The sequence below is a fragment of the Chelonia mydas genome, chromosome 3, assembly GCF_015237465.2.
Source record: "Chelonia mydas isolate rCheMyd1 chromosome 3, rCheMyd1.pri.v2, whole genome shotgun sequence".
NCBI lineage: Eukaryota > Metazoa > Chordata > Testudines > Cheloniidae > Chelonia > Chelonia mydas.
Window position 1 is genome coordinate 163,528,566 of NC_057851.1, and position 15,513 is coordinate 163,544,078.

At 39.6% G+C, this 15,513-nt stretch overlaps 1 protein-coding gene across 3 annotated transcripts in view; it reads right to left on the reverse strand.

The window, feature by feature from the left end:
- Positions 1–318: 318 nt before the first annotated feature.
- SYT14 (synaptotagmin 14) overlaps positions 319–15,513 on the reverse strand; it is a 184,352-nt gene continuing 169,157 nt past the window's right edge. For 2 of the 3 annotated variants that reach the window (XM_043543711.1, XM_043543710.1), the window contains 2 exons: positions 9,133–9,322; positions 319–4,171 (listed from right to left, as the gene is read on the reverse strand). In XM_043543711.1, the coding sequence (XP_043399646.1) occupies positions 3,858–4,171; positions 9,133–9,322 (504 nt within the window). In that variant the 3' untranslated portion in view covers positions 319–3,857. Of the gene's footprint in view, positions 4,172–5,354; positions 5,412–9,132; positions 9,323–15,513 lie in introns of all 3 variants that reach the window. The other variant, XM_043543709.1, reaches the window with a different exon arrangement.

Genomic DNA, 15,513 nt, shown 5'->3' on the forward strand with positions numbered 1-15,513 from the left:
TGTCACAATCTGGCCCTTAATCTTTTGTGCAAATTCAAGTATGGAGCCAATCATTCTCTTTCACTTTTGTAATCCTATTTGTAAGGAGCCATATATAATATGGAAGATTTTAATCCTTTTTTCAAATATGTAGGTATATATATTGCAGAAAAGATAGAAAACCCTTTTAAGTGTAGGTTTCAGAGTAACAGCCGTGTTAGTCTGTATTCGCAAAAAGAAAAGGAGGACTTGTGGCACCTTAGAGACTAACCAATTTATTTGAGCATAAGCTTTCGTGAGCTGTAGTCTCTAAGGTGCCACAAGTACTCCTTTCCTTTTAAGTGTAGTTTCTCCAAGAAACCTTGCTGGTTTATGTCAACCCAAGGGGTAAAAAACCATTGCAGTGTTGTAACAAAAACCAGTATCAGTTCAAGGATTGTAATCTCTGTGGAATCCTGATATACAGGAGAAAAATAATTTAATCATTTGATAAATTCTTATAAGGGCTGACTGTGTCTTTAAAACAGAAGTCTGAAGGGTAAACAACAGAAAAAGTCAAGAGAAAATAGAATCATGCACAATTTTGAGGCCAGCACAAAGCCCCTGTTCTGATTTCTTTCTCCTACATACCAGGGTTTTTGTTCTTTGGATTGTCTGTTCCTTGGTTGAGGTTTGTTTTATCTGAATGCATACAAAAGACTCTGTGCATCAGCCACTGGGGTAAGGTTTGCACAAAGCTTTATCTAAAGGCAGATTTAGAATATGGGAGTGTAGATTCACATTAAGCAATTAACAAAACAAAAACCCCAGCAAAACCACAAGTCATAACACTGACCTGGGAATAAAGAACAACATAGCAGTTACCAGTGCTACCACCAATTTATAAAAATTCCCATGTGAATTCCAGTGGATGATGATGTGATTAGTTTTGAAAGACAAAAACATCTAACCACATTCTATTACCTGTATATGATGTTCATGTAAAATTAGAAATTCCTTTAAGCTCTTCATATACATTTATACTGCATGAGCCTAAATAAGTAAGACCTTTAATTTTGTGATACACTTGTTGAATCTGGAGTCTATGAAAATCATATATGAAAATCTTGGAAAAGCATCACGATCTAACAAAAATAATCTGGTTAGATTATTAGTACTCAACATGCATCTAGACATGTTTTGTTTAAATTAATATGTTAATGTCTTATATGTCAGAATTGTTAATATATGAAAATGTCATTCCTAAACAATATCACTTTTCAAAAGGAATTTGATTGCTCACATCATTTAGTGTAGTTTGGATTCCTTTTCCAGGTTATAGACTCACCAAGTTTAATTTGTAATATAGCCTGTGGTGACCTGAGATCTTCCATGCTCTGCAATGGAATTATCTTGTTCAGTAGTTACTGTGAAATACCGTACACCACTTTATACAGTGAAACCTGTACAAGAGACAACTCTTGACAGACAATATTTGATCTTAGAAGACTGCTTCAAAATATTCACAAATATAAGTGGTTTATGACCCTTGAGAGGTTACGTATGACATATATCCTGGTAGTAACTCATTAAATAAGTTTGTCTATTGTAAGTGAAACCAAAATGAGCTGGGGAAATTGAGGTGGTTTTTCTTATTTACATAAAATTAACGTATATTTTTATTTAAACATTTACGAGTTTGAAGTTGCACCTCACAAACTGAGCAACAAACAGAACTGGAAGGAACACTTTATACTGTACTGCTACTTACAATGTTTCTGGCTAATCAAAGTTCTTGGATGTTTGAATTACCAAAATGAAATTTATTGTGCCTTACATAAAAAACAACATGCAAGACAGGAAAGAAAATCCCTGTGGCAATGTTCTGAGAAATCCTTAAGCCAATAAAAATTGAAGGCCCAGTTCTGCAAATACAACCATCCGTTTGTATTAGCAGCTTCAACTAGTGTGATATGAAAGGCACGAAATAACATCTATTGAAAACTGTAACTGGAAATTTCTTAGGAAAGGGGTTATGAAATCATTTAAGTATTGTGAGTATCTGAGAGTCACATGATGTATCTTTAAGTTTATACACTTGCTGTATGCAATCACACAGTACCTGACGGTCTTTGTATCCTAAAGGTTGAACTGTTCAGAGGTAACAAGAAAGAGTTTCTTTCTTTACCCAAATTCACTACAACATCAATAATTCTCACCAAAAATAATACAGCGATCGCACCCTCCTTCTCAGTGAATGCTACACTGGGGGGTCTCACATTAGTAAGACTTAATTACTTTTAAGAAATAAACTTTGGTATATTTGCTCACATATGGTAGAGTAGCAATTAAGATGAAATGAAAATTATCGTAATAAATAAAAAAAATACATTTTGAGAATCCTGACTCTTTTTTTTTAAAACCGGTGTCATTACTGACTCAATAATCCACAATATTTAGTAATCTGAATTGGATCTGGCCATCAGTGTGAATTAGTGAGACTCTACTGTACTTACGGTACGTAGGCCCAAACCTCAGCTCTACACACACACCCACACCTCTCTGATGTCAGTGGAAGTTGTGGGTACATATCCAAAGGCAAAATTTGTCCATTATGCTGCAGCTTTTTCTTTTTTTACCATGATGTTGCTATGAAGCCAACCGTGCCAGCGTTAAGTACATGCAGAGCAAATGGACCCATACATTTGGGAGTTCAATGTTCCATGCAAGCCCTGGCAACTCAGGGGTTAGCCCTATTTCTCTCTGCCACCTGGAAAATAGAGAGGAAATAACTCTCTTCTAGATCCCCTGTATTTGTCCTCCAACAAGACTAGAAATTATGGTTCTTGAAGCTCTGCAATTCACATGACCAGCCATGGAAACAAAAATATCTTTCTTTTCCCCAAAGTCATAGAATTGGTCCTTTGCCTTAGCAGTTTAACTACTACTGTTTCTTCTGTGATCTTTCAACATAATCTTCACAATATTGACATTTTAAAGAAATGCATATCAATTGGTTTAATGAAAAGATATTTTTAGTAAACTCGCGCTCTAGGAGCTTCCTATATTGGAATACATGAATACAGGAAGTGCTTTCAACAGAAAGTTACATAGTTTTACAGTACAACCTGTCTCAACACACTTGCAAGGGACCAGAACAGTGATCTGGTCTCTTTGGGTTAGGCACCAGCACAGGCAAATGGGGAAAAACCCAATTTATGCCACAATGTGGAGCTTGTTCCTATCACAGATTGAAGAAACATTTATTTTATGTCAAAGTTCACCTGATTCCACTGAGTGCTAGAGTTTTTCAAACTAATTTCACATCAGAAATGAAAAAGTTAATGCAACTAAGTGCGTAAAAAACAAAATCAATCTAAAATAGCAATATATTCACTATTAAGCTTTCTTTCCAAGTGGTGGTGATTTTTTGTTGTTGTTTTGTTGTCTTGTGTCACAATTTAATAATTTGTTTCTTGTATTAAAGGCCAATGTCTCTAAATCGGGATGTTGGCAGGTCAGAAACTAAAATATACGAGCACTAAAAAAATCCAAGATGATAGGAGGATTTTATAATAATTTGGGGATTTTTACATAAAATATATTTGAATTGCTAAATTGAAAATAATCCCAAACCAAACAGTACTGAAAGCATCAAGGGGATGGAGCGATTGCTATCTCGTCTGTGTACAGAAAGGTTTAATGTGACACTAGTGAGGTGTCTGACAAATTAATTGAAGAAAATGTATAAAATGTTCCGCTCCATCGCACACTGTGCAATCTTTAAGGTGGAATGTTGAATTTGTTACTTCCATAACAGATCTCTTAGTGGTGACTAAGGGACAGTCTTGTTAAACATGGAACTCCCTGGAACCACAACTGACCCTTGGTACTACCTATTAAGACTCTAGTAATGAGTGCCATCTACATATTTGTTGTCCTTTGGATTCCTTCATTTCAGTCCAGTGATTTAGTTCCTCTTCTCCTGAGCTGTTGAGACCTAGAGAAATCCAGCCTATCATCTCTTTTCGTTTCATGCTGCGTTTATTATACACAGACAGTATGAGCGTCACATCTGAAAGCTGAAATAGTGCCACTTGAAAAATGAAGGTTTCTTTGTATACTGGATTTGGCTGCCCTCGGCGGATGGACGTCTTGCACTTGGACATCTCCTGACCCATGGAATTCAGCAGTGTTAACTTAACATATGTATCTACAAAATAAATAACATTTTGGAATGTTAGCTGTTAGACTAGGACTTTTTGCTAACGAGATATATAACAACATACTACGTAAGGATACGGTGTATACCATGTTGACTGAACATAGCTCAGTTTGGACATACATAGTTATAATGTGAAGAGGATGATAAGTAAGCAAAAATATTTTTATTGCACTAATGACATAGCTGGTATTTTCACTATGTTAATGGGTTTAGTTAACAGTATTCCTCATAATCCTTCTCTTCCCCACCACCCCCAACGTCTGTACACAAAGCAGACTGGTATAGCATTAACACTTAGCAAGCTTCAACTAGCCACAACACTGAAAAGCATATCACTGAGTTTTCAGAAAATAAGAACAAACAAGTGGAATGAAGACAACTAATGAAGAGGAAAAACGAATGTTGGTGTGCAGCAATGACATCAAAACAGCTAAGGATGAAATGCTTTAAAAAAAAAATCTCTGCATGGATGTGGTTTCTTACTTAAGACTTTTTGATTTTGTTTACATTTAAAGACCAAAATGTAGCCAAATGTATTAAATGGTGGATATTTACAAAACAGATTACATCTCTTTTGTAGTTCCTAGTTTCATGCAAGATTACATTTAATGTGTTTTTGGAGAGAAAAATAAATAATCTTTGCACAATTTAACATGGTTCTTTAAGATGTGGCTTGCCTAGTGCTTTAGGAAATACTTTCAAAATGCTGATGTAATGTTTAAAATATATACTGTAAAATGCATTTAACACACCATGAGTTTTAGTATTTGAGTGATAAGCCTTTTATTTTTAAAGCTGTATTTTTTGTTTGTCATGACACCTGCATACTGTATAAGCATTTGTATTTCATAAAGTTATTACTCATTTTAAGAAGTATATAATTGTCTGAAAAAATCTGCTTTTTTATTCCTATCGTATATATGACAAGAAGATTATTAAAAGATTAGAGCTTGTGTAAAAAGCAGCTCATTGCATGTTTTCACTTTTTAGATACTCTGAATACCATCATCCATAATCAGAGATACGTGCTACCACTACTTTTAACAGTGCCACAGATAATAAATGTACATTTTGGAAACTACATGGTGGACAGCCGTGGACAGCTTTACTGCTGGCAAGTTTTCTTTTGCATGAAAAAGACAACATCCAATTAGTCTCTACAGGAACTCACCTCGGATTATATAAACCTGTCCACCTATCAAGTGTTTTAGACAACAGAACAGTCCGTCTGACAACAGGGGGTGGAAAGCAGTAAAAGAAATAATGACCAGATGTCAATAGTTTGGTGAGAGAGGGTCAAAGGTTAAAGTTTAAGAGGAAACACTGTTCACTGGAGCGGAAGAACACAAAACCTTAGCAGTTCTGTTCAGATAGAGGATTGAACAACAGGATTGTTGGGTAAAATTTAATGAAATGAGAATTTTGCACATTCATTGTGTAATCTTTACCAAAAAAATTACACTTAAATAGTGGGAGATCTTAATATTAATAGTTATTGGATTTAAAGCACATTGAACATAGAAAGAATCATGCATGTGATCAGGTTATAAAAGACTAGGTTGATATCACTGTATCTTCTTTATCAAACCTTATGCTTTTTCATGCAAACTCCAGCATATTAAGTAAGACTACACACAGTAATTATGCTCAGTATATTACAAATAATAGAATGAAAGATTATTGACCTGAAAAGTTAATCCTATAAATGTATAATGATCTTGATCAGTCATTATATTTAATGTTACTTTGCGACTGAAGCAGAGATGAAGTTGAATCACAAAGTGAAACTGATCTAAACATCCGCAAAGTTCACAGATGCTCAGACCTGGGATTCAAATGTGGATCCACCTCTAGTTTAAAATTTAAACAACTCATTAATTAAAACTAATTCATACAATTATTACATGAAAGTTTATGCACTACTTTATAATTTTAAATTATAATGGAATTTTAAAAATACATAAAAGTTCATCAGGATTAGTACACTCATCTTCATCACACTATAGTGATAATTATACTATAGATACTATATCAGATCAAATTCCAAACTCTGATTGTTAGTACAGGTCAGTCTGTAGTTTGATAAATTCACTACAACTCTTATAACAGTAATAGAGATGCAGGAACCCTTCCAGGTTTGGTTTGCAAGGACTTTGAGAAATTTACATGAGTTCACAATCCCTCATCTACGAAAAGGGTCATGTCTGAACAAAATCTTACTTTTCACAGTTGAATCTCATTGTGATCCATGGGTGAAACTGGGATTCTATGGGATCATGAGTGTTTTAGCACTCACATCAGAACTAGAAATTAGATTACATCTCAGCTTTATGGAAACAACAGAACTCTGATCTCATGTTTGCACATATAGAATTAGGCCCTCATTATTATACTAATCAAAACATAAAATAATAAGGTAATTCCCAATAACTGGGAAATGAATGAAAGTAAAGTATTAGGGCACTGCCAGACTTGCCAGAAATAAAACCCCCCAAGATCTAATCTGCATAAAATTTGTACACTAATGTATTATAGGAAACTGTAGCTTATTCCCTCTCTCCAACACCTTCAGGGGCAGCTACCTATTCTTTCTTCCCTAAGGGAACCCAGGGTCATCTCTCCCCTACCTTGATTCTCACATCTCCACCTCCATCCCCTCACTCAAACTTCCATTGTCCCTCTCCACACTCATCTCTCTTGCCTGTGAGATCCCCACCTCTCCACGCATCTTCTGCTCTTCTCCCTCATCTGGGGTCTTTGGGTCCTTCATGTTTCCCCATCTCTCTCTCTCGCTCTCTCTTTCTCCAGCCTTTCCTGTCTCTCTAATCCCCAATCTCTATTAGTTTTTGACTCCAAAGAGATGTCTCTGGAGCTGCTGCCTGGCAACACAAAGACAGCTAAGATTACGCCATACCCTTCCCCATCCATGACCACCAAGCTTTGCTCCATCCCTGCAGAAATATATTCAGAGAGGGAGATGGAGGAGAAGGCTGAGACAAAGGTAATGAATGGGATAAGTAAAGAGCCAGGGAAGGGAGAGGAGAGAGTCTTAAGCCTTAGTGTCCCACTTATGACTCAGCTGCTAAAAAAGAGAACAATCCCAGAGATGGACAGGATATGAAAACAGCTTTTTTAATGTTGGCAACCTGCCAGATAAGCCTGCAAAATGGTAGGAAAATTGTGGATTGGGGACAGTGTTCCCTCCAATTTTCTCCACCCATGTGTGGGAAGAATTTTGTTATGTGCACCAATATGGAGGTGATGGCGTGACACATCATCTCCATATTGGTGCACATAACAAAATTCATGTGACAGGGTGGGACCGAGGGATTCGGAGTGTGGGAGGGGGCTCAGGGTGGGGCAGAAGGTTGGGGTGAAGGGGGTGAGGGCTCTGGCTGGTGGTTGTGGGCTCTGGGGTGGGGCCAGGGATGAGGGGCTCAGAGCTGGGGCAGAGGTTGGGGTGGGGGGGGCGGATGAGAACTCCGGCTGGGGGTGCAGGCTTTGCAGTGGGGCTGGGGATGAGAGGTTTGGGGTGCAGTGGGGCTCCCCGGGGCAACGATGGGGAGAGAGGACTCCCTCCCCCAGCTCTCTCTCCCTGCAGCAGCACCTGGGCTGGAGGGGAAAAGCACCTCTTCCCCAGCTGCTGCAGGTCTGGGGCGGGGATGCGCCGGGCCGGGCGAGGGGCTCCTGTCCCCTGGCCACAGCAGGTCTGGGGCTGGGCTGGGCTGGGGTGCCTCTCCACCGTCCCAAGCAGGTTCGGGACTGGGCTGGGTCAGGTCCGTGGCTTGGGGAGAGGTATCTCTCCCCACTGCAGCCCTGAGAGCCTGCACAGTGCTTAATAGGCAGCTGTGTGGCCACGCAGCTTAGCGGGAACTTAGATTGGGGAATAATGTGGCCAAGGTCGGGAGCATCCAGACATATCTTGCTATAACCTGCTTGAGTCAGACAGACACCTACTGAATTTTGCCAAGTCAGATCTGAGAATTAGAATGGAATCACATAGGAACCAAATAAAAAATGGATTCTGATTAGCTGGGCTTATTCTCCACATCACATGAGAAGGAGCAACCAGTCAGGGATGGAGGTAGGGTTGCCAACCCTCTGGGATTGTCCTGGAGTCTCCAGGAATTTAAGATTAATCTGTAATTAAAGATTATGTCATGCGAGGAAGCCTCCAGGAATACATCCAACCAAAATTTGGAACACTAGACGGAGGAAAAATACCATCTGACTTATTCCATGTGTCTTATTTCAAGAAATTATGCTCAAACTCAAAATACAAATTTAGAAAGTTTGGAGATATTTTTAGACACAGGTTCATCTCAAACCAAGGTTATTTTGAGTCAATTTTGCAGACTAAGTTAAAATAAAAAAAGTTTTCCCAACTCCATCCAGTGATGAATTTTCCAAGTTAAGTGGTGATCTGTACTGCATCACATGGCAAAGGCTAGAATTTGCTTTAGATTGTCTTCTCTGAGATTTCAAAAGTTAAATATAACTTTTCCAAATATATCACATACATACACAAGTCCATACACAATTAAAAACTGTAGCATCAGTTCCCTAGTAACAGCAACAGCTTCACCATATTTACACTAGTGTTAGTTGGCACATACTGTTTCTTTAAAAACGGTAACTTTTTATTCCTGGCCTGTGATGTGAGGCATTAATAGTTTAGCAATTAATCATTATAATAAAGGTAATTTATTAGTCAGTCATCATGAAAAATTAAAACAGTCTTGTCAACTTATAACTAATATTTTGAATTTTAGATTTTTGCTATTTCCCAACTGACTAGAAATAAAAACATGAAACAGATTAGTTGATGATTGCTCTATTTCATTTGGACTGGATAAGACTAAATGATAGGATTGACGTTCCCACCACTGAGAGCCCCACAAGTGCAGAAGTATTAGGATGATTAAAAAAAAAAAAAGATCATCACTCACTGGGTGGTCTGTTTGCTGCCAAGTTTTTGAAGTGGCTGCCTTTTATCACTTCTGCTGATAGTCTTCCAGTTGTGGCATTATAAAGTAGGCCGATGAGGATTTCTGGAGCTGAGCCATGTACTAGGGACTGACAAGAGGAGGTACTTTCACTGCAGGACATTTCTGACATGCTTATTTGAGAGTCACAGCCCTGTAAGCAGAAATGAAATATTTCAGAGTGAAGCTACTTGAGATCAATTTTTAGTGTAGCACTTAGGGAATTAGGCAAGCAACTTTACCAATAACAGGAGTTGCATGCCTAAAACCCTTATGCACCAGATGAGAAATGTAGTCCTTTAGTGTATTTGTGTTTAGATATACATCTGAGGTAACAACGAATAAAGCAATCTGGAGACAAAGTTATTATTAATATTGTGTTTTCATTATTAAATAGTCAGGAAGAATAAAAGGACCAAGTCAAACACAGCATTTAGGGTCTTTACTTACTTGAATTGATAAGGTGAGACATACAGTGTAGTTTGCTGGCATCTTAGAGCCTACTAAACGTAGGATATTTGCTGTTTTTCCATAGATAGAAATCACCATTTGAACTTGGAACACAATAAAATACAGGGAATTTTTATTTCTCCTTTGTAAAGGTATTCGCCAGATTGAAAACTCATGAGCATACAGTTAAAGACACAAGGAGAAACACAAAACAAACACAAACACACACTGCCAAGAAAGTTTGTTTAGTAGGGCAGATTAATTGAGCCAGGCATATGGAATGTAACAGGCCTCTGTGCCCTGAATGGCAGGGAGGGAAAGTCACGTCAAAGGTGGGCAGGCAGTGATCCAGTGTCTTCCACCTGGTTCCCGCTGGGAGAAAGCTTTAATTTCCACCATGGGAGCCTCTAAGAGGATGCACATCTCCCAGCCATTATGACTGTGTTGCCTCCTGATCCAGGCTGCTCACACCCACCTTGGCCCCTTTCAGCCCCTTCCCCCGGCAAAGGAAAGGTTACAGCTACTTTACACTACCACATTTATTGCCCCAGTGGACTTCCTACTCTGGGGACTATATGCATATAGTAACTCTAGTGCAAACAAGGCTCTGGGTTATAATTTGGCCCAACTGCTATTTGCTTGGAAGCCGTGGAGAGAATTTAAAATGCCCAATTTACTCCTTTAAATTCCTCCCTCAAAGATCCTAAGGGTCTGTCTACACTGCAGCTGGAAGTGAGCCTTCCAGCCTGGGTAGACTGACTTGCAGTAGCAGGACTCAAGCTAGCACACTAAAAATAGCAGTATGGACACTGCCACTTGGGTGGAGATTTGGGCTAGCCACCTAAGATCATGCCCCGGCCACACACCTTTGGGTCTGAGCTCAGGTAGCTATCCCAAGTCTCCATCAGAGCCATAATATCTACACTGCTATTTACAGGGTGCTAACTTGAGCCCTACTAGCACAAATCTGTCTACCCAGGCTGGGAGGCCTGTAAGTTGTACCCACCTTTTCATCAGTCAAAGAGAATGTGGGGTGGCTCCTTTCAGACTCAACATTATTTAAAGGAGTTGCTGGGGGACGGATGGAAGGAGGGGGATTGGATCCATTGTTCTTTAAGGTGGTTGCTTCTCCAGTGTTCAACACCTCCATACCCTTTCTAGAAATTGGTGGTAAGGGACAGTGAGATCAAGCCTGGGACCATCCCGGGCCAAGGTCAATCTTAAAAGCAAATGAAAATTTTGCTTTACTCATAAAGCATGAATGAAATACAGAAGACCAAATTACAGCACAGGTATTACTTTAGTCTATGAGATTGCATTTGAAATTGAATCCTTGTCCTAATTCTCGTCAACAGAAACAATACGTCCAAATAAACGTAAGCATGATACAAGCTTCCCAAAGCTTATTCCAAGAATTCCAGACCTTATATGTGAATGCATAATGGTGTTACCAAATACATTCCTGCTGGAGAAGGTCCTAACCCAAATCCTCAGATCCCAGTCCTCTGAACCATCCCAATTTCCATTTTCAGCTTTTGATAATTCCTCCCAATGCTCATTATTTAGGGCTGAAAATGAGCTATGAAGTATTTTTTAATTGCATTTACTCTCTGCTTCTTTGGTATACAGCAAATAAAACCCCCACATTCCTCAACCTAAACTATGAAGTACAAAATGGAACGCTGAAAAGGAACATGACTCAGCTCCAGCAAGCACTGTGTACACTGTGCATTCCAAAAGCGCTGGCTGTCATGAAATGGATAAAATCAAGGTTTGGCCAGTCTGTTTTTATAATGTGTTTTCACAACTGCAGGTATGGCATACAAGAACATTTTTTTTACAGCTGTTAAAACTATACATATTCTCTCTGTTGAGCTTATTCAGTTTGTCTACTTAAGCTGGAATTACACCCCATGATTGCACAATAAATATACCCAGGATCGGTCAGTATAATAGACAGTAGTGTGAGCCTATCAGCAGCCTAACCGTTGTCAAGTTTTTGTAGGCATCAGGGCAATGGAGAGTTTTAAGGAGGGATCTGAAGGAGGATAATGAGGTAGCTGTGTGCATATTTTCCAGAGCCCCTTTCAAATGGTGGGATGCCAGTGGTAAAAATGATGGGGTAGGAAAATGTTTTTGCAGCAGCATTCTTAAAGAGTATGAGTGGGGCAAGGCTGCATTTGTTAGAGCCAGAGACAAGGATGTTGCAGTAATTGAGATGGCAGATGATGAGAGCCTGGATGAGAGTTTAGCTGTGTGGATGGATAGGTATGGCCATATCTTAGAGATATTACTCAGAAAAAATCTGCAAGATTTAGACATAACCTGGATATGGGTACCTAGAGAGAGGTCCAAGTCAAAGATTACTGAATGACAGGCAGAATGGTGTTGTTGTTGACAGTGACTGAGAAAGAGTGGGGAGAGGACTTGGGGGGCAGGAGACAAAGAGCTCTGTTTAGCCATGTTGAGCTTGGGCACACAGCTAGACATCCATGAGGAGATGTCAGAGAGACAGGTCAAGATTTTAGTTTGGACAGAAGGAGACAGGTCTGGGAGTAGAGAGGTAGATCTGTGAGTCATCAGAATAGAGATGGTAGGTGAATTTGTGTTTACAGATGAGATTACCAGAGATAAGATATAGATGGAGAAGAGAAGGGGACCAAGGATAGAGCCTTACAGAACACCCATAGGAAGTTGGAGGGTGATGAAGAGGATCCTCCGAAGAACACACAGAAGGAGCAATTAGAGAGATAGAAGGAGAATCAGGAGAGGACAGAGACATGGAAACCAAGGGAGAACAAACTGTCAAGAAGGCGGCCATGGTCATCAGTACGAAAGGCAGCTGACAGGTTGAGGAAGACAAGGAGGGAGTACTAGTTCTGAGATTTGGCTAGGAAGAGGTCATTAGAGACTTTACCAAGAGCCATTTCAGTGGAGTGCAAGAAGCGAAAATGAATGGTAGGGGATCTAGGATAGAACAGGAGGAGAGGGACTCCAGACAGTGATTGCAGAGAATGCATTCAATGAGATTAGAGATGAAAAGGAGAGGGGGCAGTAGCTGGAGGTAAGTGAGGTCAAGGATGACTTTATTTTAAGAAGGGAAAGATTAAAGAATGTTTATGTTGTGAGGGAAAAGAGCCAGAGGAGAGTGAGAGATTAAAGAGAAGAGTAATGTAGGGTATGAGAGTGGGAGCAAGGGAGATCAGGAGATGAGATGGGATGGGATGGGCTCACTGAGCAAAGTGGAAGTGTTAGAAGAGGAGGAGAGCAGATGAAAAACCACTGCATCTGTTACTGTGGAGGAGGAAGAGAGTTGTAGGAGGGAAAGGGAAGGCAAACCAAGGGGAGGGAGAATCACGTCATAGGTTGTCAGTTTTCTCTTTGCACAGAATCTCATTAATTTCTTCAAAGAGAGACATGGAGACATGAGGAGGGGAGGGTTTGAGGAGTGAATCAAAGATAGCAAAAAGTGTCTGGGATTGTGGGCATGGGATTAAATTATGTTGGAGAAGTAGGGCTGCTTATCTAGCAAGATGGCAGAACTGATAAAGAGAACAAATCTGTAGTGGAGGAAATCAGCCTTGTCACAGGATTTCCATAGAAACACTCTGCAGTGTGAGAGCAGAAGTGAAGGAAGCAGATGTTGGGGGTGAGCCAAGGCAGGATGGACCTTGTGATGGGAGAGAGAGGCCAAAGAGTCAAAGGTGGAGGAGAGTGGAGCATGGAGATAATCAACAACCACATCAGTAGAAGCAAGGGAACAGAGGACAGGGAGGAGAGAGCTGGGAGCAGATGAAAAATCATCAAAGCTGATGGACTGGAAACCATGGAAAGGTTGAGTGACAGGACAAGGGGAGGGGCTGATGGGTGATGTTGAAAGGGACCAGGTGATGCTCAGAGAGGGAAAACTCAGCAACAGAGATCAGCGAGAGAGAGAGCAGTGCTTGGTGAAGACTTTCTACACATATCTAGCAGCACGGAAAATGTCACAGACTAAGGTCTGGAAGCGTTTTCATATATGGCAATGGCAATTGTCCACCACAATAACCATTATGAAAAGGTCCCACAAAACACTATAGCAAAAAACTCAAGGATAGTCTATATTAGCAGGATTTCTTCTCTACAGTATTTTCCCCAGTGTATGCTGCCCTATTTGAGTGTTGATGTGGAGATCTACATTGAAACAGATCCATTTATTGCCTTTCAAGTGAAGCTCTTCTTGGTAGCAATGGCTACTGCTATTTACTCTGACTTAGTCCCTAGTCTGTACATTGCATGAAGATTTTAAAATGTAACAGTATCACTGGGTTCCTTTCCAAGTCCTATCTTGTTTTTACTCTGTGCACATGGTAGAAAATCCAAAAAGAGGTCACCAGTCTTTTCAAGAAAGAGTGCGGAAAGAAATGATATTGTATTACCGGCCTTTGGATGGTACTGATATTTTGATAAATAAAAGCACAATGATCAAGTGCCAACTTTTAAAATATTAATTTTGAAATTGTTAACCAATACAACATGAATATAAAGATAGACACAATAAAGCTTTAATCTTATGACAATAATGGAGTGCTATTTCTGCTTTTCGTTGCCATCTAAACCTGCCTTGAACCTACGTATAAATCAGCATGGAGGCCATTTCATTGCAGCAGTTTCATTGTGAGTAAGATAAAATAAATTATAATAATACCTAGTGCTTTTTATCCACAGATCTCAAAGCACTTTACAAAAGAGGGCAGTATCCTTATTCCCATTTTGGGGATAATGGAGGCACTGGGAAATAAAGTGGTATGCCCAAGGTCATCCAGCAGGCCGGTAGCAGAGCTGAGAATAGAATCCAGATCACCTGAGTCTCAGTCTAATGCTCTATCCTTAAAACCTGTCAAAACAAGTTTATCTACACTGACCTATTCAGAAAGGTGTTTGTTTGCATAAGATAATTATATTTTTCCTACATTAACTGTGACAACAAATATATTTTTAGTACACTAAATACAAAATAAAAAATACTAAGTGGTAAAACCTTTTCCAAGCATTTGGTCAGAATGGCAATATCTTTACATTAAAATGCCCAGATTTCTAGCTCTCTGGCTTTATACATCAGAGCTATCATCCCCTGTTGATCTTTAAATCTTTTCTGCATACACCACAAGGTTGGTACTTTACTGGAAGGTCTCTCAGAATTGATTTGATCAACATCATTAGAATGGGTGAATTTACATCCGATTACAAGATTAAAATGTACTGTGTATGTACATATTTGAGATTAAGACGGTCTCTGTTAACTTCTTCGTGTGTATCAAATAGAAAACAAAATTGAACCTTTTAAAAAGAATCCCTAAAGGAGTATATCAGGTATAGGAATGTTTCTATTAAACACATTATAACTGGTTCCTACTGCACAACAAACAATAAACCAAAAGAAATACAAGACCTTTTTTCCTCATATAGAGGAAAATATGTATAGTGCTCAGTGCTGGCACACTGAACTGCTGAGGAACGTTTTCTTACTATCTGAACCTTAGCCCTGTGGCACATGAGAAGTGACTCCCTATTCCTGGGGGTTCAATCCCATCTTTTTTCCTAGGTTTTTTCCCCATCAGCAAACAGAGCTAACTGGATCAAATTAAGCAGCAGACATTGATCCCTAGAAAGCATTAAAAAAACCTGGTATTTCTTTTGTATAACTTGTGATATCCTGGGTCTCAAACTCAGGTCTGGGAGTCGCCAGACAGGCACCACATCCTGGTCTCCACCCAACGTGTTCTGAAACCTGGTGGGCCAAAAAGCTGGTAGGACTATAGCCTCAGCCAAGGCATCACCCACAGAAGCCCCAGTTGGAGGATTGCCCTGCTCCAACCATGCTATTTAAGCCAGAAGTCAGCACTGGAACTTTGT